This window comes from Dryobates pubescens, chromosome 19 (assembly GCF_014839835.1).
Source record: "Dryobates pubescens isolate bDryPub1 chromosome 19, bDryPub1.pri, whole genome shotgun sequence".
Lineage (NCBI taxonomy): Eukaryota > Metazoa > Chordata > Aves > Piciformes > Picidae > Dryobates > Dryobates pubescens.
The window spans coordinates 9,439,679-9,462,967 of record NC_071630.1 but is presented as its reverse complement, the minus strand read 5'-3'; the positions used below and the strand labels follow the sequence as shown (position 1 = coordinate 9,462,967).

Here is a 23,289-nt window from a genome sequence, read left to right as displayed (position 1 = left end):
TTAAGATTGAAATGCACACACTTTGAAGAATGTGGTGGTGTATTTTGGACACAGCACCCAGAAGTACAACCTAATTTACTATTTACTGTATACTTAATCTCTCTTCTTGCCCAGTGTTTGACAGACAAGCTTTCTTCAGATGTCATTTGTCTTTTTTATGGATTGAATCTGTAGAAGCAGGCTGCATTTTTCAGGTCTGTATTACATGCTAGTATACCATGTGGTACATCATCTTTATTGGGGTTTGAGGTATTGCCCTAGCACAAATCATCATGGGACAAACAGCATTAGCCTCAAACAGTCCCATGAGATTAGTTAGGTTGCAATATTCAGCAAGTGTCACAAGTGTCTCTTCTGTCATTTGTAGTCCCAGCACGTTTAAAGTTTCTCCCTTGTCTCCCATGCAGGTGGGAGCAAGCAACACTCTAAAAGATGTCAGTGCTTCCTTGCTCACTGTAAGCATGGAGAACAGCAGAGGTGATCAGAAGCTAAAGGATGCAGTCAACTATTTATTTCATGCAGTGAGCAATGTTCTTAAAGCTTCTGTAGAAATCAGAGGTGTGAACACCTCATTGCCAGAGGCAGAACAGGTAATTTTGGTTTGATACAGTTTGTAGTGGACTGTGTGTGAACTTGCTTTGGAAGGCTTTGAAGAATTCTGCTGCCTTTCATACTTGTAAATTGGCAGTGGGTAGGGCTCATTATGACACCATGCTGGACTCGAATATCAAAGGAAACTTCTCCCCAGGTAGACCTGTTAGATAGAACAATTTGCTAACAAACAGAAGACTCTCAAGATCTGCTACATTTAAATCTGCACACAACAGAGCACTAAGAACACAGCATCAGTGCACAACCTCTACATGGATGACACTGGCACAAAGAGTGTTGTCAGATTTGATTCTATCCCATCTTTTGCCTCAACATTCAAGGAAGCCACAGATGCTCAGTGTTCAGGACTGGCTCTACTAATTCAAATCTGGAATCAGCTCTCTTTGCTGCTTACACTTTTTCAGAAAGCCCACTCTGATTTTTTGTCCTAGCCCTTCCTATCTATATGGGCTGAATATACTTTAACTTGCATCACTGCAAGGGAGTAGGGCATGAAATAAATCTAACTTGAGAGAAAAGGTTCTGAAGTGTTCAAACTACCCCTAGGATAACACACTAATAACACACAACTAATATATAATTAGGTCTTGCTTTTGCAAGTAATGAAATACTAAAATGTGCAGCTAAAGAGCTGACATACAGACTATATCACATTAAACTGATATTGCATTTGTAGTGCTTCACATTTCCATCTGTATGTTATAAACAATAGAATATAAAAGTAAAAGTTGCAAGCTCTTTTTTTGCTGTCTGCAATGTTTTCATGAGAATCACAGAAATTGAATTGCTGATTAGGATAACTCTCTCTGAGATTAGAAGCTCATCACCAAGTTTGCCAGCTTTGTAAGACACTGAAAATTAGGATTTGTTCCTAAAAGGAAGTAAAGGCAAATACTGTGCAACTTGATGATTCTGAGGAGCATTTTTGCAAGTTTTCTTCTCCGATCCCTTTCCAGAGTTCAGTGTCACATCAGCTCCTGAATACAGTTGAAAATCTACAGAGTGCCCTTCTCTTTGGGAAAGAACCCAATGATGAGCCAACAGTCCTTACCACTCCTTCTGCCACCATGTACATACACAGGTAACAGCTGCAGTGTCTCCCACCTACTCCCCTGAGAGTTAATCAAAGTTGCCTCAAACACCGATTACCTTGTCCTTAAAGGGAGCCGCCAGCTAAATATTGTAGCATCATGACAACTTCCACAGTGCAATGAGGCTGTCATTACTGATGGTAAGAACAGCCTGGACTCCTCCAATTAGTTCCAATAATGCCACCTTAGAAATTCTCATGCTGTGTCTTATTTTACCAGCAGAGAACTTACTGCTGTTTCCTGAGGCAGTAGCTGCTTACCTTTGAAATCCTGTGGGAAACTCAGGTTATGTTAGTTAAGGTTTTTATTGGCTTTTTTTTTGTTTTCTTTTCTTTTCCAAACTGCCAATAATGCCATGTCACATAGAATTGTAACCAGCTTGGCAGAAGCAAATACAATCATGAGGATCCTGATGAGCTTTCTCCGTTCCCTATAATCATCCCTAAATTATTGCCCAAGAGCCTGCTTTTCATCCGCATTGAACTGTGCGTTCAAATCAAGAACGTGCTCACATAGACACCAGGTACATCTTTCACCCAAGTACACCCAGTTGGGCGCCACTTTCCATCCTGATATGCCAATTCCACCCTATTTTTGATGATTCTGTGGTAGCATTATGTGGAGTAATACGTCAGGGACAGATCCACCTGCAAAGAATTTACTGAAATAGTTTTGCAACTAAGTTACACTTGTGGAATGAGAAAGCTTTTTCTTTAAATAGGAAGTCCCTGCTAGAGATGTTTGGTTTGGTTTGGTTTTTCCCCTGATTTGGTTTTGGTTTGTTTTACCTCTTTGTTTTCATTTTTCCTATTTCTCTTTTATTCTGCTTTGCTTGTGTTTAACCTTAACTGGACAGATTACAAACAGAAAACATGGATGGCACATCCATTAACATCTCCAGCTCCGGCTCTGCCAGCTTTACTCTCCCATCTACTTCTTCTCTCAGTGTTTCAGGATTTGATGAAACAGTGGATATAAGGGCAAGTAAAGAGCTTTTATCTGACTCAGTCTGATATACAACTTACATTCCTGATCTAGTGGTTTTAGAATCCTTTTTTTCCCCCTTTTAGAGTGAATACACAAGCACACAAGTCATCCCTCCTGTCATGCCATGAAAATAAAACATTTTTTGTCAAATAAGCTTTCATTTATCTTAATTGCATGAAGTGTGTTCAGCAAGCTTAGTGGGACTGAAAGATTAAATTCCACATCCCATCAGCCCTTCACATACATTTCTGATTCATACTTGCATGGCTAGAGAAGGCAATGAAATGAATCAATACCTATAAATCTATTTGCTGTTTGTTTACGTCTTACGCTCCAAGCGGGATGCAACAGCTCAGAGTCCATATAACCATTAAAGCTAATCTGCAGCAGTCCTGTTTCACCCCAGCCAGAAATATATCAGCTTGAGGCACTCAGATCCTGCAAAAGACAAAAGGCCCAAAAATGCCCCTCCTCTGAATTAGGATATGGTGTTTTTTCCCTCTGAACAATAGATTGCATTTATGTCTCATTTTTGTAATAGATTTTCTGAAGATCTCTCTGGTTGGTCTGATACTCAGAAAACAATAAACATTGTTTTTCACCATCTCACTTTTCAGAATCAAAATCACTTTCAATGTTAGTGTTGGACTTGCCTTAGAGATAAAACAGCTTCTTGTTCAAATCTGCATGCAGGCTTCTAAGTCAGGTGCTGTTTGGGTTTGAGCACAGGCTTTTGCTATTCAGCAATTCAGAGTGTGAGTATAATGAAATATTGCCAGTAGCTCAGCTGTCTGATTGTTAACATTTTGCTTATAGATGGTGAGTTTTGCCATGAATCCCTTTTTCTCCAGTAACACCAGTTTTGACATCAGTGGAACAGTGGGAGGTCTAAGTCTTACTGGTCTGGATGGCTTGATTATACCAGTCAGCAATCTCAAAGAGAACATTGAGGTAAACTCACTATTTTGTATCCCTCTCCTCCTTTCCCATTTTCCCCTTTCTCTGTTACTGAACTTCATTTCTGTTACTATCTTCTGTGAGGTGACTGCAAAAGGTGGTAGTGTTCATTGCATTATATAACAGAATGGTGGTGGAGGGATTTGTGTGATGTGACAAATGAGAGAACAAATATTTCTCTATTTTATCAAGAGAAGGTATCTTATTCTTCATTTAAATGGCTATGAGAATGCTAATGGTTGTGGAAACATACTCCAAATTATAGTCATCCCAAAACAATGTAATGTCTGATTTCCTCACTCAACAACTGGATTAGTACTACAGCATATACATGTCTCAATCTGCTTCTGCAGAGGAGATGATTCTTTGATGAATCCCTGAATGAAACCAAGAAGAAACCCAGCAGCTGGTTGGGAAAAGCACTTGAATTTTATTTTGTTTACATGTGCAGGGGGGTAAGTTAGGAATATAGAAAAGGAGCTAAAAAGCAAGAGATAGAAAGAGCAGAAACAGTTATCACTGCAGATCAAGCAACATTTTGCTAATCCTGAAGGCTTCAATCAGTGGGGGAGCTCCAAAGTTCCCTGTTACCTTCAAGGTTTTATACCTTTTCCAATCTCAGATTTGGTCACAGTTCCTTCCTCAGTTGCCATGGTTATAGCACGTTCAACTGGTGTCAGCCCTGGTCCCATGGTTAGTTACGTGTCAGTTCCAGTCCCACAGTAAGTTGCGCACTCTTTGGTCTCTAAACTGCTGTGTTAATCATTTCCGAGGGTCCTCTCCATTGCAAGGCCCATAAAACCATCACAGTGAGCCCCAGCTTGCGTTATAACACTCTTGAACGTGGAACCTTTGGCCTTGTCTGGTTATCAGTTGCTATAATTGCAGAGCTTGAGGTCTTGTTGATATGCAGCTATTTTCCTGGGACAGTGGTGTGAAAGCATCTCAGGACAAACAATGCTGAGGTAGACATGAGGAAAACAAACTTAACTCCTTACACTATATCACCACTGTTTGGGCTTCCTAGCTGATGTAGAAGCTAACATCTAAATCACTCATACATGCACTTCATGTAGCCAGTGTTTCAGTCATATTCCCAGCTCTCAGTTCAGAAATGGACATACAGTCATAAACTGTGATAAATCTGCATAGGTTTCAAATGAACTTTTCAGAGATTATCTGACAGTATTAAGAAAATGACTTTGAAGATAATATTTTTGCTGGCCATGCTTTCCCTATGTTATGAGATAAGATTATCTAGCATGTTTCTATGTTGTGCTTATAGATAGTAAAAGCAAGATGCTTCGCTGTATTTAAAGCTCTGCCTTTCTGCTTAAAAACAGATAACGTTACCAAGGCTTTCAGCAACTCAGGAAGATAAGATTCTGTTGAACCTGGGCAATTTTAGCACCTTCCAACTCAATGTGACTTCAGAAAACACATCTGTAGTGATCCATCTGGAATCTGAACGTGACATTCCACTAATACTCTACTTAGGGTACGGTTATCACCCAAATGAAACCAACTATGACATGAAAAATCACCTGTTCTGTAAGAAAACCAGTGCAGGTAAGACAACGTGGACTTGTGCATTCTGGGCTTACATAACCACAAGACTTTCACCACCAATAGCAAGTTAAGTGCAGGCAGTATGGGCACTGCTCATGCACAGCTTTACAGCACATGCATACATCTGCAGAATGAGCTTTAACCAGGAGTTTGGATATCTAAGTAGACAGAAACCTCTCAAAGGATTTTCAATCTGTCATGCTTCAGGGTACCAATCTCTAGTATAGAGGAGCAAAGAGTGGGATACTTTGAATAATCACAGAATCACCAAGGTTGGAAGAAACCTCAAAGATCATCAAGTCCAACCTGTCACCACAGACCTCATGACTAAACCATGGCACCAAGTGCCACATCCAATCCCCCCTTGAACACCTCCAGGGATGGTGACTCCACCACCTCCCTGGGCAGCCCATTCCAATGACAAACGACTCTCTCCGTGAAGTACTTTCTCCTCACCTTGAGCCTAAACTTCCCCTGGCACAGCTTGAGACTGTGTCCTCTTGTTCTGGTGCTGGTGTTGCTAAGAATTATTTCATACATCCTTCTTCAGTTTGTTTGTTTGATTATATGCAGTACAGCTCCATACTTCTGAATTAGCATTTCTATATATTCATTGGAATTAAAATATTTCTCTTCAAGGTGAGACAAACACTTGGATTCTTAGCCCAGAAGAACTCATTTTTGGAGAAGGAACCTATTATTTCATGGTTTTACAAGACATGGGAATGGATTCCACAGTTTATGAGAGGCTAACTGTAGCTGTTACTTGTTTTGCATCCCTCTGTGTGTTTTGGGATGAGAGCCAGGGGAATTGGAACAGCTATGGATGTCATGTAAGTAGAGTGAAACAAAACATGGTTTATATTATGCACTTCAAAGCCAGCCCTTACAACCACCACCTTGTGGTAATATGATAGCACGTAACTCACACTGTAACCCAAGATCATCCTGAGATATTTTAAAAACTGGCTAGACATTAATTATTCCTCCCTAGTCCTTGAATGATTCTTTTGTGTCTAGCAGTTCTCCAGCCTAACTTACCATTCTCAGCACTGTCCTTTCATGTGCTTGGCAAGTTATCTAAAACTGAAGCTAAACATTTTATCAGGAATTTTTTCTGGTTTTCAGGTAGGACCAAAAACAACCCCCAGAAGCACACAGTGTCTCTGCAACCACCTGACTTTTTTTGGGAGCTCCTTCTTCGTCATACCCAATGCCATAGATGTTAGCAAAACTGCACAGCTGTTTGGTACATTCGTGGACAATCCTGTGGTGGTGACAACCGTAGGATGCCTCTTTCTGATATATGTGTTTGTAATTGTTTGGGCTCGAAGGAAAGACATCCAGGATAATGCCAAAGTAAGTCTTCAGCTAATCAAAACGGGATGTATTTAGGGCAATTCCCACTTTGCTTAGCCTGTTTTAATAGGAAGACTTTAACCAAGTCTACTGCTTTCCTTGTAACTCTGTGTTTACTGGTAAGTACATGCATTGCTCACTAGATGAGAAACTCCTATGCACTGCTTTAAGGAATCCATACTTAGGGAACAGCTAACACACTGCTTGCATCCTGTCACTCTGCAGGTGAAAATCACAGTACTGGAAGACAATGACCCCTTTGCTCAGTATCGTTACCTTGTGACAGTTTTCACAGGACACCGCCGTGGGGCAGCCACAACCTCCAAGGTATCAGAGGCACTGTGTGGTGAGACAGTGATGAGGCAGTTCATGCACTCATGCAGAACACTGGATGAGGCTACTAAACAGCATGGTGCAAATGCAATGTCTAGACTAAAATGTCCTTAGATTTGATGAAGGCAAGAAGAGTATGCCAGAAGAATAATCATACATAGGATTGAGACATGCAAGTCTTCAGTTTGCCATGTTTTTCCACAGGTGACTCTCACCCTCTATGGACTGGAAGGAGAGAGTGAGCCACACCATCTAACTGATCCTGATACACCAGTCTTTGAACGTGGAGGAGTGGATGTTTTCCTGCTCTGTACCTTCTTCCCTCTTGGGGAACTGCAGAGTATTAGACTATGGCATGATAATTCAGGGGACAATCCATCCTGGTAAGTGGAGATCAAATAATAATCTAAACTGGAGTGTTCTCTGTATCCTGTGTCCAGCACAACATGGGATGTGTTCTGTGCCTCATGGTTTAGACGTAACCACAGTGGCCAAAGGCCAGAGTTTGTCCTCCATGGTCCTTTTGAGTCCTGAATTTCATACTGCACAGCTATATGTGAATGTGCCCTGTATGTTTTTCCAACAGGTATGTGAATCGAGTACTGGTCCATGATCTGGCATGGGATCAGAAATGGTACTTCCTCTGTAACTCTTGGCTAGCCATTGATATTGGAGAATGTGTCCTAGATAAAGTGTTCCCAGTAGCTACAGAGCAGGACATGAAGCAGTTCAGGTACCTTCTATTTTGTGGACTTTTTTACTCTTGATAGCAATCAGTCTAGAAAAGCAAGTATGTAAGAAAGATAAAACCCCTGGGCATAAATGAAAACAAGGAAGGTCTTTCCATTGCCTCCAAAGGGGGCTGAACAAGGAAAAGACAAAGGAAACTGGTCCCTACCCTAACAGTGATACCACACAGGAAATATTGATGTTAAAGAATGCTAGGCTGGCAAGACCTACAGAAATCCAAGCATCTGCTTTTATGTGTAATTTCCCTAACAATTTGTATAGAAGCTGCTCATGATTAGCTTTCCCTCCCTGGGGTGGCCAGAAGGAGAGGACATAAACAGCCCAAACCACTCAGTGCAAGTCAAGCATGACATCTGGTAATTTCTCCTAGCTATTTCTTCTGATAGTGCCACGGCAGGACCTTGAAACAGCTTTATTCTTCCCTCTCCTTCCTAAGTATCCATTTGATATCCCTCTCCTCCTTCCTAGTAACCTGTTTTTCATGAAGACCTCCAAGGGTTTCCAGGACGGGCATATCTGGTACTCGGTTTTCAGCCGCTCCTCACGGAGCTCCTTCACACGAGCCCAGCGTGTTTCGTGCTGCTTCTCACTGCTTCTCTGCACCATGCTGACCAGCATCATGTTCTGGGGAGTGCCAAAGGACCCAGCTGAGCAGAAAATGGATTTGGGTAACAATCTTCACCGTGGCTTGGGCAGGGAAATACAGAGGCAGCAGAATCTAGAAGCAGGACAGTTGACCAAATGACCTTTTTCACAAGAGAGAGATCTGATGGTTCCTGCTGTAGTTTTACTCCTCCCCTCTGTTTGATCTTGACAGGTAAGATCGAGTTCACATGGCAGGAAGTGATGATTGGCTTTGAGAGCTCCCTCCTCATGTTCCCCATCAACCTGCTCATTGTGCAGATCTTCAGGAACATACGAGCCCGACCAGCCACCCAGGGGAGAGAGAAGAAGCCAGGAAGGAATGGTCGGGTGTCCCCAAGCCTACCTCCCACCCCACAGGTCACCCAGGCTGTCTCACTCACTCCAGAGGCTGTGACAAAGGCAAGTCCCCAGTGAGTCCCGCACTGCCCTCTGCTGCCATGCACTACCTGGCATCTCCAGTTACAACCACAGGCATCTTCTCTGTCAAACACCCTTCAGCTTGTCTGTAGTGAAAAGCCAACCACACACTGGTGGCAAAACACTCATCTGCCAGCTACATGGAATCCCTGCCTGATCAGCCTCTCCACATCCCAGCCCTCACACAATCATTAGTGTGATCAAAAGCAGCGTTTGGGGGTTAAACCATACATCAGCCACAACAGGGTATCACAGACCCTGTTTTCCTCAGCTTTGAATCCTGAAGGCTGTCTTGCTGAACTCGTTGCAATGTGCCTGTCCCACACAGCACTGTAGGATGTACTCCTCCTTACCCATTCTGGAGATTTTAGCAATTGGTTTAGCTCCCAGCCAGTGGTGCCTACAGATCCTATCAGCTTAGGTCACTGAAGCTAGAGTCACTGCTGTGTTGCTGCTGTCTTTTCTAGGACATAAGAAGAATTGCCAACTCACTTTCTAAAGCCCTGAGGGCTCCATCTCTAACTTCAGCATCAGATCTTGGAAAATCAACTAACATCAACACACTTTTGGCATTGGTCGAGGACATCATCAGCCATCAGAACAGAGCCGGGCAAGAGTTTTATGAGGGAAGCAAGAAGAAGGATGACCCCATAATTGTCACATTAGGTGCTATGGATATACAAGGTAAACAACACAATGTGAGATGCCCACTGAAACCTTGCAGTAAAAATGATGGTAACACTGGATGTCCTTGCTCAGAGCAGGGTCAGCTGGAGCAGGTTACCTGGGATCACATTTAACTTCAAGGATGGAGATTCCACAAATTCTCTGTATAACCTGTTCCAGGTTCCAACAGCTCTCTCTCTTTTCCTTAAATTTAGATAGAATTTCCCATGTTTTCATTTGTGCCCTTTGCCTTTTGTCCCCTTACAGTGCACCACTGAGCACCCAGCTGAGTAAAGACACTGTGAAATCTCTATTGCTTACACTGTAAAATGAAATGTCAGCTACCAGCCTAGCTCAGGAGCAGGTTCACTATCCAATAGCATAAAGAATTACTTCAGTTGCTTCATAATCTTTATTTTTCCTGTCTTTTTCCTTCTTGGCCTTGTGCTGTTGTTCCCCTCAGTCTGACTCTTAACTTGGAAATGAATTTATTTTCAATTATACAAGATCCATGAGTAAATAATCCCACTGATTTCATTAAGACTCACATTTGGCTTTTCCAATTAATGCACCAAGCTACTAATTGAATAGGTAGACCACGAACAAATTAACACTTGATCATATCTTCTCTATTAAGGTTTTAGAACTTCTGTCTAATGAAGTTGCCTTCTGGCAACAATTCAGTCTATTCCAGCAGAAGAACATTAAGCTCTAGTACTAAAGCTGCTTTTATCTGTCCCTTCAAATGTTACTCTTCACTCGGTCACATTTATAATCTTGAGTTCCAGTTCTGCTACCTTTTGTACTGTATTTTAATCTAGGAATTCTTGTGTCAATTTCTTCAAAAGTTAATAAATAATTCTTTGCCTGCAAGAGAAAAGAAGAAGCCCAGCTCCAGAGAGGGGGATGTGTGAGCGACTGAAGTACGGTGATTACGATCGCTGCTTGTACATGCAACTCCAGCAGGTGGAGATGGAGCTGGAGTTACTGGGGCCCCAGAAATTTCAGATGCCTCAGAGTCACACACAAGCTGTTCATCAGGTTCAGCACATGAAGAACCTCCTGGAGAACCGGCTCTGCTCATCAGCATCCTTCAGTGACAGGTATCCTAGGTTCTCATTGCATCCTCAGTTATAAGTAAACTCAAGTTGTGCATTCAGAAATAGTGAGGGTGATGGAGCAAAAAAAAAACCCTCCTGCTTAATGTGTGTTAGACAACTGTTGTTTCAGCTGTGGAAACAAACCCTGGTTTAGGAGCAACAAAGAAATTTCAATGTACTGTGAAATGCACACAAAAGCAGCAACAATAGATCACTCCTTGGCATTTTTGCCTCCAAAATAGTATGTTACAATACAAAGCTATGTGATAGGAAGGGGATGAGACAATGACTGAGCTCTCAGAAGTCCCTTACAGCATTTGGACAAAACAAGATCAGCAAGCTGACAAAAATACTCCCTTGAAATATGCTAATTAAAATGGAGGTATTGAAAGCAATGTGCTAATTATCTCTCTGGCCTTTATGGTGATCACAAGAAACTGACATGTATTCATACTTTTATTTGTTGGTATTTCTAGTGGAGGTTCAATTATGCACAAACTGAGGAGTAAATAAGCCCATCATGACTGTTTTTGATTTTAGCTGGTCTCTGTACACTTCCTCATATTTTTCTTCCTGCTCTTTTCACTAACCATATTTCCTATAGAGCTGTATTAAAAGAGTTTAGACTATTTTGATTGAGATTTTACATCACGAGTTGTTCTCAATCCCCACAGAACCTGCAAACTGTGATTTTGGCTTCTGCTCCACTGCAGACTGATCTATTATTATTTATTTTTTTTCCTTCTGGTTGACTCTCAAGGTGGTCCCTGACTCCAAGCTTCTCTGGTGATGGCAAGAAAAGTTCCTCCCCCAAAGGGCTGCCCTGGTGGTTTGTGTTCATTGCTTGGTTCCTTGTTGCAGCCACCAGTGGTGTATCAGGCTTCTTTACCATGCTCTATGGGCTGCATTATGGCAAGGAGGACTCCATCAAGTGGCTGATCTCCATGGTCATCTCTTTCTTGGAAAGCCTTTTCATCACACAGCCCTTAAAGGTGAGGTCCCCAGAAATAGAACTCATCCTGCTATCATTTCAGGAAGACAATGCAATGAGTTCTAAAGAACAGCAGGATTTAGCATGCAGAACGAGAAATCTTTGCCCTCAAACCAAGAGCAAGTGGGTGGTTTACAGAGTCCTGTTGTCTTTTGCTGGCCTTAACTCCATAAGTTTCATCTCCCTTGTTTTGTCAGAGTTTAATTGGTGATAAGGTTTCTCACCAGGGAGGATGTGTCACATGGCAAGATCAGTTCAGCTGGATGGACCCCAGCATTGCACACTCTTTTCTTCTTTATGAGCTTCAGCTGCATGAGTTCAACAAAGCCAAATCAAAGTTGCTCTGTCTGACCTTGTTTATATTAAATGGGCATATGGTGAGTCTATAGCTAATTCTTTCCAGGTGCTGGGATTTGCTGCTTTTTTTGCTCTGGTTCTGAAGAAGGAGGATGAGGATGAAGAAAACACAGCTATTGATGGGCCTTTCGCTGCACCAGGTAACTGTAAAGTGGGAAATTATTGAAGAAAGGGAGATGTTCTCCAAACTTTTAATGTGTTTCATGCACAAACACATGACTCAGGTCAACTGAGGACCTCACTAGTTATCTTTATTTATCTGAACCTTAGCTGACAAAGCTAGCAGGAGTCACTAAATCAAACAGGTGCCATGACTTTGTACTAACCCATTAGCACTCCTAAGGTCAAGGTGAGAGTGTAAACAAGCCTAAATATCTGATGGAAAGAACATAGAGACCACTCTATGTTTAGGTTGGCTACACCACAAGGTCAAAAAGATACAAAAGAAGTTCTGGATCAAAAAAGTAATACCCCTTGGCTTGCAACAAAACCTGTACTACTCCACAACCTAGTGAAAATAAACACATGACCCAGTGCAAAATGCACTCTTCATCTAGTTTAGATGCAAGTGTATCTAAAACTCCCTTCTCAAGGAAATCTCCCACCTCCTGTAGGTTTTATATGAAAGTTCTGGGCTTACATACTTCCCCACAGCCACAATTATCTCTACTACTCCCAAAAACTCAACAGTGGCTTCTGCAATCCCAATCATGTCTCAAAAACACCAGCAGACAGCAGTCCTGGGGCACAGCAAAGAATTCTGATCTACAGTGTCCTCCCTGATCAATCTCAGGGTCTGAGATGGTCAGCCTAGACTGAAACACCTGGCCTACACCACGGCCAAAACCCAACTCCTTCTCTCCCCACTGCTTGCCTTACTATACTAAGTGCTCGAATCACAACCCCTGTCTTCCAAGTGGAAAGCAGTACAGAGAAATGTTTCCTTATAATGTCCAAAGAAACAAAAAACAGGACATAGATGATCTGCTGACTAATTGCAGGGTTTGCTGCTCTCACTCACAGGTGATTCAAATCCCCTCTTTGGAGCTCGGCGGGACAGTAGAAGCAACATTTACCGGCCACCTCCTACGGCTGATGTGGAGAAAATGAAAATTAGCTGCATGAAAGAGCAGAAAGCATTTGCCCTCATCAGAGAAATCCTGGGTATTATCCATATGTAGATTATCTTGTTTTATTCAGTAGCATTCATCAGTATTTTTGCATCCATGAAAATGCTGTTCTCTTGGGTGAAAAAGTTTTGGCACATCTTCAGCTTTCTGCCAGCCATTATGGTGCAGACAGGCTGCTCAGTGGCAGCTGGAGCTGAAAGGAGGTGGGGATGTCAGCGGGAGATAACAGTGTGGCTACAGCTTGATTTTATAGTAAAGAAACTCATTAGAAACACATTATAAAGGGTAGAAGGAGGAAGCCAATAGTTAAATGAAGTTGAAATCGTGAGAAGAGATGGCGGCTATCTTTCCAAAAGCAGGTAGTATCTACTGATCACATCTTATACTCCATTTTATTTCCTCTAAAAACAACAGACAAAATTACCTCAGCTTCACTTGGAACAGCCTTAGACTACTCAATTTTATTTAGAGCTGTCAAGGGGGGATTAGGTGTTCAAGAGGGGATTGGACATGGCACTTGAAGCCATGGTTTAGATAGTCATAAGGTGTTGGGTGATAGGTTGGATGATCTCTGAGGTCTTTTCCAACTTTATTGATTCTATGACTATTGTGTCAGACAGCCTTTCACTTATTTTCTCAACTGCCACTCATACTCCAAATGTAAAGTGCTTGAACTGCAGCACATGGAAGTAGCTGGTGGACATTCATTAGCAGTGGTCAGTCAGAGTCTTGCAGAGCATCTTCTTAACCTAATAAGTCATGACAGCAATAACCATTCATGCAAACTCCTTTGAACAGCAGTGTTAATTCTGCACTCACACATGCTGTCTCTTGTTTCTTTTCCAGCCTATCTGGGGTTTTTATGGATGCTGTTGCTTGTTGCCTATGGGCAGAGAGATCCCAATTCCTACTACTTAAACAAGCACATTGAGAACAGCTTTACAGATGGATTCCACAGTATCTACAGTTACCAGGACTTTTTCACATGGGCCAACACTACCTTAGTCAAAAATCTGTATGGATCATATAAAGGTACAGAGCCCATTGCTTCACTTCAGCTTCACAGATTCTGGAACACTCTCTTTTACACAACTCCCTGGCTTGCACACACATATTTGACCAAAGAGACTGTGAGTGCCTGAGACTTAATGTGGATTCTTATCATAGGAATACCAGTGGATAACAACAACCCCCGCACTGACCTCAAGTGCCCTGGTATTTTCCTTATCTTTAATATAACCCAAACATTCTGCATGCTAATTTTACATTTTTCACATTTTACACTACTTATTCCAAATACTCAGGTAGATGCCTGAGATTTACAGGAGTTTCTTCCCACTATTCACTAGAAGCATGGCAGATAGGTGGCACTAGAAAGCTTTGCCTCAGGAGAGCTCTCTTTGCATCATGACTTGGGTCACTGGGAAGGACAATTATGCACTCCACCATGTTTGTTTTCAGCCACATCCAGTAATACATATGACCCATTTTCCAGCTCACTAATACAGTGCAGAAATACAGCTCAGAAATACAGTAGCAGAATGGTTCATTGGACGTGACATGCACTGACCAGCTGTAGCCAAGCGCACACTGCACACAGCTACCCTGCTGTGGGACTCAAAGCAAGTGCCTTCTCATCTCCAGGCCTGTTTCCTTCTGGCTAAAATACAGACAAGTAATGACACTCAATTCTGCTGTCTGTGGAACAGTTATCCAAGAACCCAGTTCAGTCAGTATGAGGGATTAATTTTCATGACTATTTTGTTTACAGTGATTCTTATAAAATAAATCTACAGCAAAATATGAATGCATCACTGAATCATAAATGAGGTAAAGAAATATTACAGTAGCTCTGACATGTTCCCAGTGCTGCTCTTTTCCATCTCCTGTTTAGGATTCATTACAGATGGCAATTCCAAGCTGGTGGGTAGTGCTCGGATTCGCCAAGTAAGAGTGCAAGGAGACACCTGCCCTATTTCTCCCAAACTCCAGCATGTGGTTCAGGAATGCCACGCTCCCTATTCCCTGCAATCAGAAGACATGTCAGATTATGGGGAACACTGGAATACCTCAGTCTTCAATAACTCCTCAGACATGAGCTCAGCATGGCAGTATCAGAACCAGTCCAGACTGAGGGGGCAGCCCAGCTGGGGCAAACTTGCCACCTACAGGGGAGGGGGATACGTGATTCACCTGGGAAGTGATCCTAAGAACGCCTCCAGGTACCACTTGTATTCCTGTACATTAGTAGTGTCTGCTGTGTGTCAGTGATGCTCTTTCCTCTGCTCCATTTAAGATTCATTTCAGATTGTATCCTGAACTTTCTTGCTGTGCATTGTGCTGAATATTTTAGGTATTTCTGTTATGACATCATTATAGTTTATGTTTCTATCACCTTGCTCCATGCTAGGCAACAACTAGGATATGAAATTGAAACCTTTTGCTCCTAACACACATGAAGTAAATAACCAGGTATCTGAGGCACCACAGGTGCCAATATCTAGGACCTGCTTCTTCAGAAGAGACAAAAGAAAACTTACCACCTAGCCTAATGGTACAAATATCTTCCATCCCCAGTCTTTACAGACCAGATGTCCTCTTGAACATTCTATGGTTTACTCTTTCTCTCTGAAAATATTCAAACACCCCACCTAACACCATCTCTAGCACTGCAGAGAAGGATCTGTGAGTGCTGGTGGAGAACAAGTTCACCATGAGCCAGGAATGTGCCCTCATAACCAAGAGGCTGATGGTCTTCTGGGATGCATTAAGAAAAGCATGTCCAACAAGTTAAGGGAGATCCTCCTGCCTCTCTACTCTGCTTTGGTGAGGCCACACCTGGAGTACTATGTCCAGTTTGGGGCTCCCCAGGTCAAGAGGGACAGGAAACTACTGGAGAGAGTCCAACAGAGTTCCACAAGGATGATTATTGCAGAAAACCATCTCCTCTTATGAGGAGAGGCTGAGAGACTTGTGGATGTTTAGCCTGGAAAACAGACCAAAAGGGAATCCTATAAATGCACATAAATACTGAAAGGGTGGAGCTCATGAGGGATGGGGCTGAGCTCTTTTCAGTGGTACCAGTGAAAGGACTAGGGGCAACAGATACAAATAAGAACACAGAAGGTTTCACATAAACTTAAGCAGAAACTTCTTTACTGTGAGGATGATGGAGCACTAGAACAGGCTGCTCAGAGAGGTTGCAGCATCTTCTTTTCTGGAGACTTTCAAGACCCATCTGGATGCGTTCCTGTGCAGCCTGAGGTAACTGACCCTGTGTTAATTGGGGGGGTTGGACTCGATGACCTCCAGAGGTCCCTTCCAACCCCTACCATTCTGTGATTCTTTCCTACATGAGTCAGATCACATTATGCATTTTTTGACAGAATTCTCCAGTACCTTTTCAACAATGTCTGGTTGGACACCTTCACGAGAGCAGTGTTTGTTGAATTTACAGTCTACAATGCCAATGTGAACCTGTTCTGCATCGTAAGCCTGATGTTTGAAACCAATGCTTTAGGTGAGAACTTCTTCAGGTCATAAATTTCTGAAGAGAGCAAGCAATGTACCCACAGATTTACATGCTGTCAGTGTCTCCCTGGTTCTGTAGTCAGTTAACAGAAGTGTTTTAATAAATCTAATCACTAGAGAATTGGTGCAAGATTTATAAGTCCTTCAGGAAAAATGTAGCACCAGTCACACAACCATAGTGGAATGTCTGCTTGCCTACGTTGTAGTCATCTGCTGATGAGGAAAATGTGGTGCTGAAACTTAATTTCCAGGATTCACACAACAGGAATGATAAAAATTATGTTTCCTAATAATTTTAGCTAATGAATATAATATTAAGACAAAAAGTACATATAGCAGAGTATTTTTTGATCCAAAAGACTTCTAATGTATAGCCATGTAACCATATAATACATCATCAGTACACAACAAAGAAAACAGTGAAACTAGATTCTGGTTTGAAGGCCATAGAAAAACATTTAATACAACAGTAGCCTCCCTCAGATCTGTCCCAGTATTGGGAAATGCTCAAATCAGACAAAATTCAGCTAATTTTCTTGTTAGAATGCGATTCAGATTTAGATTTCCAGGTCCTCCTGCTATATTTCAGCATTTATAGTCCTATCCAAACTCAGCCCTGCTGGGATTAATCTCACACAATCACACAAGAGAGCATTAGCCTTCTAAAAGCCATTATCTGCCTGAAATCCCTATTTGAGGACAATTTCAAAGCACACTTACAAGGCTACTCACGTTGGATCCAGGCTCCCATTGATGTGAATGTGAGTACAGAAGTCTTACTTGTGAACTAAATTGTTTGAATGAAAGCAGTGAGATGTAATTATGAGAGCACTGTGGTAAACTTTGTTTTGTAGGGGCCTTCTTCACAAGCTCAGAGCTGCAAAGTGTCCGGCTTTACCCATACACCAGCAGCCTCCACATCTTTGTTGTGGCAGCAGAGGTCATTTATTTCCTCTTTATTGTGTACTACATGGCAGTACAGGTGAGACCAAATGGAAAGCAGTTGTCTGCTTTATTACAGAGTGGAGAGCCCCATTCTTCAGAGGTGTATTGTGTGATACGGAATCCCAAGCCTGAAACAGTAAAGCTCCTGTTTTCACAGGGAAAACTGATGAAGGCTCTGAGATGGAGATACTTCCAGAGCAAGTGGAATCTCCTGGAAATGGCCATCATAGTGATTAGCTGGAGTGCCTTGTCAGTGTTTGTGAAGCGGACAATCCTTGGGACCCGAGATATCAGCTACTACCAGGAACACAAAGAGGAGTAAGTCCTAACACTAGTTACTGCATACTTTGTTGGTGCAGCTTGGGCAGAAACAAATCTATTTTTCCTCTTCCCAAAGAGCAGCTTGTTTGTCCTAGACAGTGGTACCCTATATAGCTATAGTGATGAACCATGTCAGTATTGCATGGTTTAGTTGATTAGGTGGTGTTGTTTGATGGGTTGGACGCAATGATCTCAAAGGTCTCTTCCAACCTGGTCTGGTCTGGTCTATTCTATTCTATTCTATTCTATTCTATTCTATTCTATTCTAGGGCCATGTCAGCAATAGGATTTTCTTCTGGTATTGCTCTAATAAAAGCCAGCATATCTGAGCACCAAGTTCCCCAATCCAGCTGCTAGTTCCCTACCTGCATCACCCTGTTCTGAATCAACAAGCTTTTTGCTAAAGAACATCTATCCAGATAGTACATAATCTGCCTCATTCTTTGCTGTAAAACCTCATTGGTCAGAGGACAATAATGTCTCATCTTATACAGAATGGAAGATAACATTTGTCCAAAAAAAAAGGTCATACAGAAAAAGGTCACCGAATCACAGGATAATTTGGGAAGGGAAGGACCCAAGCTCTAGCTACTGCTGATAACAAATCCTCTGCCATGTAGAAGGGAGCTTTTTCTGTGCATGCAGCAGGAAGTACAGGTGGGAACATTCAAGCAATAACTCAACTTAGCTCTCCACTGACAACAAGGATAGAGTGAGTGGCTTTTCCAGCACACTAATTTCTGCACTTCTGAGGCTCCTGTGTGCACAATCTGTTACATCTTTTCTCTTTTTCAGCTCTGTAAGCTTTAAGGAAACAGCAAGAGCTGATGCAGTTCTTGGCTACCTGATTGCATTCCTAGTGCTTCTCTCCACAGTGAAGCTGTGGCATCTCCTGAGGCTCAACCCTAAACTCAACATGATCACTTCAACTCTGAGAAGGGCATGGGGTGATATCTCTGGTTTCATCACTGTTATCATCATCATGTTCCTCGCCTACTCCATTGCTGTGAGTACCACTGTGGTTTCTGCACCCAAGTACTGTCAGGTTAAGTGATTTTTTTTTCTGAATGCTGAAAGCAGCATAGCTTTGAAATGTGAAACTGAATAAAGCTGCCTATCTAAATCTTAATTAGCAGCCTGGAGCCCAATTCTTCAGTATAAGTGAAAGAAGTTAAAATACCCACTTGTCTGTTCTTTGCAAACTGAAAAGTCAAACACCAAGACAGAAACCCCCCCCTTGATTCTCAGTGTGTAACAGATGTGATAAAGAACAAAGTACAGGAGAACAATCTTCTGCATAAAGCTCAAACTGAGCAAGAGTGTGGCAAGTGCTATTTTCTGTTTGCCTTGGTTTTGAGTGGGAAACAATTAATTTCTTCTGTCTATTATAGGAATACTTACTATGCAAAGGAAATAGTAGTTTTATTCTAATGAGATTAAAGAACTATTGGACTGCAACTTGTTATGTGTATCTACTGGGTTAGATAAAAAGTTTTGTGTAACGCTTCTGGCAGAGTGATGTGGGAGATTGGGCACACCTTAACTGCAAAATCACTGAAAAGGTGGAAAGATCTGAGCCAAACCCAAACTGTCACAGAGCACTCCTGTGACAAATGGGACCTGCTGCAGTCTCAAAGTGCCCAGTTTTATGTCCCTCATTTCTCCCTACCGCTTTAGGCACTGTGGTGGCTACAAACTTAACAGGTAGAGCACCCACCCTCCTGTCACATCATGAAGTGCTGTAGCTGTGTCAGAAAGACAGAAATATGTATGTAGGGATAGAAAAAAAGGTGAGACTGCAGCAGCTTCACTTTAAATCAGACATAGCAGGCCCACAAGAGGAAAAAGAAAAGAGCACCTTGGTTACAGAGTGCAAACGTGGAGTCTGCTTACTGGGAATGATCTGTGCACTGAAAGACAAGTCTGTGACAGTGATTCATCCAGCCAATTACACAGGGATAAGTCTGCTACTTAGAGGTGGTCTAAATTACTTTCCTGGTTTTGTCATGTATTTGCAGGGTTTTGACATTATCTATCAGCAAGCTGAGCAGATTCAAAACATTATCACATCCAGTATAAGAGGGTTTAGAGCTAAACACATTCAGAAAGTGTGAATCCATTCTTTCTCAGCTCTAGGTTACTTTCCTGTGACTGTCTGGGCTTTCCCCTGTTTGTAAACAAACAAACAAACCCACAAAACCAACCCAAACAACCAAAAACAACTAAAAAAGCTTCAAGGCTCTGATGATGGGCTAGGAAGGCTTTCCCTGAATACCAGTCATGGGCTGATTTTGCAGCAAAGACTCTGATATGCCTTCTTTCCTCTGCAGACAAACTTGATATTTGGCTGGAAGCTCTACTCCTACAAAACTCTCTTTGACTCAGCAGAGACCATGGTCAGTCTTCAGCTGGGAATCTTCAACTATGAGGAGGTACTGCCTCTAATTTTGAGAAGTTTATCACTGTGTAATTAGCAACTCAGCTAACAAGTATGATTTGATCCAGCAAATAGACAGACTTTCAATTAGTACTAGATATCAATTTTGCAAGCTCCACAGCTTTCTCAAGAAGCCACCTTTTCTCATCAAGAAAAAAATACCAAGTGGAATGTATCTCACATCCCATTTTGACCATCAGTAGACTCATGATGAACTTCTCAATGAGAAAGGTGCTCACATTTAAACTAGGTATGTTATTTACTGTCTACAGAAAGTTTTGAACAATTTCCCACAGACAGAAATGTAAGTGATAGGACATCACTTCTGTTCTGAGCACACTCCCATCAGCTTCCCACGAGGCCTTCCACAAAAGAACTCTGTGTTACATTTGGTTTCATTACTCTTGTCTTCTTCATTAAGTTCTTTCAAATATTACAACATGCTTTGAGCAGCTCTTTGTGGATTAAGCCAGTTCTTGGACATTCCTGACTGTGAAGTCCCCCTGTATGGAAGTTTTTTATGCCACACATCCAACAGGGTATGGGTAGCTTTGAAGATCAGTAATGGAGCACAAAGTTTTTCTCCCCCATATTCCACTCACATTGTTAATCACGAAAATATATTCCTGCATTACAGCTTACATGGAAATGAGGGATTTGGAGTTTTAGAGAACCCTTAGTTTACATGTGTCCATGACAATATGACTGGGCTTCTTTGTAAAGCATAAAATGAAAGCACACAGAAATCTCATCTATGCTTTGAAAGCTGCAGCGTGATGGAGCTTCAGCCATTCTGTGGATAACAGATCTCCAGGCTTGCCAACTTTCATGTAAAAATTCCCTGCCCTTACAATCAAATGCAAATACTTAAAAACCCCAAAGATTGCCCAGATTCAGATATCATATATACATGCTGTCATCTTTGTATCATGACAGGAAAGTGACTAAAGGAGAAATTGTATATATTTATGTACCACACATACAGCATAATTCATTAGCCAGAAGGATTTTCAGAGAGATAAACCCCTTACTGTGTCTTGACTGCTTGTATGCATGATTTGTTTGTTTTTACAACCAAAATATGATGTCTTACCTTATGAATACTACAGGTCTTGGACTACAATCCGATTTTAGGCTCCTTCTTAATTGGGTCCTGCATAATTTTCATGACATTTGTGGTGCTGAATCTGTTCATTTCGGTGATTCTGGTTGCTTTTAGTGAGGAGCAGAAGCACTACCAGGTGTGTTCATCTCGGATCTCTTGCCATTTTAAACATTTATTGTGCAGTGCTTACTCATGATTTAGGTATTTCACCGCTGGATGAAAACCATGTAAACTCATTCCAGCTTTTAAGAAGACAACATTTATTCATGAAGTACCCTTCAGCTCTTCCAGATTTATGCTGTCCATTCCTGTTCAGGTGACTCCCTGTTCAGGTTTAGTACAAGATGTGACTTGTAGCCTTCTAAATCCAGCCAATGTCTTAAGGCTTGTGCCCCAGCACCATTCAAATGAGTGCAAAAAACCTGCTACTGAAGTCCACAAGGATTTCAAAGCTCTTTTAATTGTGTTACTGTGAGAGCCTCACCTATCCAAGCTATTGACAGGATGGCATGAAATCCAGTTTATTACTCCAGTAGCATCTAAAATGCATTCATATTTTAAACCAAAGTCAAGGGAGACAAAGAATATGGGCAATAGAAAGCAAGATATATTTAGTTTTCCTCATTTCCTTCCTCCAGAAATGGGAGGTAGCTGGCAACTGAACTACTGTAACTGGCAACTGAACTTCAGGCTCCTGCAGCAACATTTCAATGGGCTTTGACAGAGCCAAGATTTAATCTGTAAAGTCCATGCTTACCCAGGCTCATCTGGGACTTTTGTCTTGACAAAACACTGGCATAATGTTTTGTTATGGCAGTTACTCCTGCTGTTCTTTTGTCATCTAAGTGAAACCGTTAGAGTAAATGCTTGGGTTATTGTCACGCTGTTTAAGTGAGGCTGAAGATACTGCACTGGTGTTCTAATGAGGGCCATTGATGAGGGGCTTTATGAGGTAAAGATGATTACTTTGTATAAGCAATGCATGCCTGCTAGGGACTAAAGTCTTGAGAAACCAAAAGATCGATGATGCCAGGCTTGTGCTGGAAATTCCTGTAAGAAGGCAGCAAGGACATCAAGACCTAAAGAAATAAGAACTTGTAGTCAGTGAATAGTTAAGATATAAACCGTTGCAATTTATAATCCTAATGAGTGAATTTTACTCATTAATATACTAAACCACACACCCTCTTGAGCTGAGGAGCCCCGTGCCTACCAGACCACCACTCAGAGAATGCACTATTATTATCTTTGTAGATACTGTTGCTTTAATTGAAAGTGAAGAAGCTGTAAACCAATCAAGAAGTAGAATACCTATAGATAGGCAGAGGTAGGAGGGGTCTGTTAACCAGAACCGTACGTTATGTGTGACACTAAATGAGTAGAGCTGGCTGGCTGGCACAGCAGCGAGCTCCTGGCTTTGTGCGAATCTGAGACCCCAGCTCTGTGTGCATACCCTGCCCTTGGGGTAACACTTTAAGTGAAAGCTGACTTAATTCACCACAGTGACAACTGATTTTCTCTCACGACTTTCTCTGGCTTCAGCAGAGACTGTGTCCACCTCTGATCCATGCATCCCAGTAATTTACTTTTCGTTGTTATTTTAGGCTTCAGAAGAAGAGGAGATTGTTGATCTAATGCTAATGAAACTTTTCAGTTTCTTCGGGATTAAATGCAAGAAGGAAGAGAAGCCAGTGACGAATGATCAGCTGGAATAAGCTGACAACGACTGAGTGATAACCACAATGAAAAGTTACTTTGTGGGTGAAAGATTTAAACTACCTTCTGCAGTGGCTAGACCTAGGTGCTTCTAAAATGCTGCGGCATTCAACCAATTGCTGCTGACATTATTTTGAAGCATTGGCTATGAAAATAGGCTAAACCTGAGATAAACGTCTCACCTGCGCTTTCTGTAGATGTAGGAGCTCTATTTAATAAACACTGAGCGCTGGTTGCACCCTTTGGCTAAGTCCGCTCGCTTCCCGCACA

At 41.9% G+C, this 23,289-nt stretch overlaps 1 protein-coding gene across 1 annotated transcript in view; it reads left to right on the top strand.

Moving 5' to 3' along the window:
• Window positions 1-23,279, top strand: part of LOC104300850 (polycystic kidney disease protein 1-like 2) — a 43,239-nt gene extending 19,960 nt beyond the window's left edge. The window contains 26 exon segments of the mRNA XM_054170303.1: window positions 408-590; window positions 1,569-1,693; window positions 2,560-2,683; window positions 3,507-3,641; window positions 4,991-5,216; window positions 5,856-6,049; window positions 6,345-6,575; window positions 6,801-6,902; window positions 7,113-7,291; window positions 7,495-7,641; window positions 8,127-8,326; window positions 8,476-8,702; window positions 9,188-9,404; window positions 10,261-10,489; window positions 11,247-11,478; window positions 11,881-11,974; window positions 12,858-12,998; window positions 13,811-13,996; window positions 14,859-15,186; window positions 16,351-16,484; window positions 17,350-17,477; window positions 17,598-17,758; window positions 18,557-18,767; window positions 20,092-20,193; window positions 21,308-21,439; window positions 22,908-23,279. Coding sequence (XP_054026278.1) covers window positions 408-590; window positions 1,569-1,693; window positions 2,560-2,683; window positions 3,507-3,641; window positions 4,991-5,216; window positions 5,856-6,049; window positions 6,345-6,575; window positions 6,801-6,902; window positions 7,113-7,291; window positions 7,495-7,641; window positions 8,127-8,326; window positions 8,476-8,702; window positions 9,188-9,404; window positions 10,261-10,489; window positions 11,247-11,478; window positions 11,881-11,974; window positions 12,858-12,998; window positions 13,811-13,996; window positions 14,859-15,186; window positions 16,351-16,484; window positions 17,350-17,477; window positions 17,598-17,758; window positions 18,557-18,767; window positions 20,092-20,193; window positions 21,308-21,439; window positions 22,908-23,018 — 4,479 coding nt within the window. The 3' untranslated portion in view covers window positions 23,019-23,279.
• The last annotated feature ends 10 nt before the right edge of the window (window positions 23,280-23,289 follow it).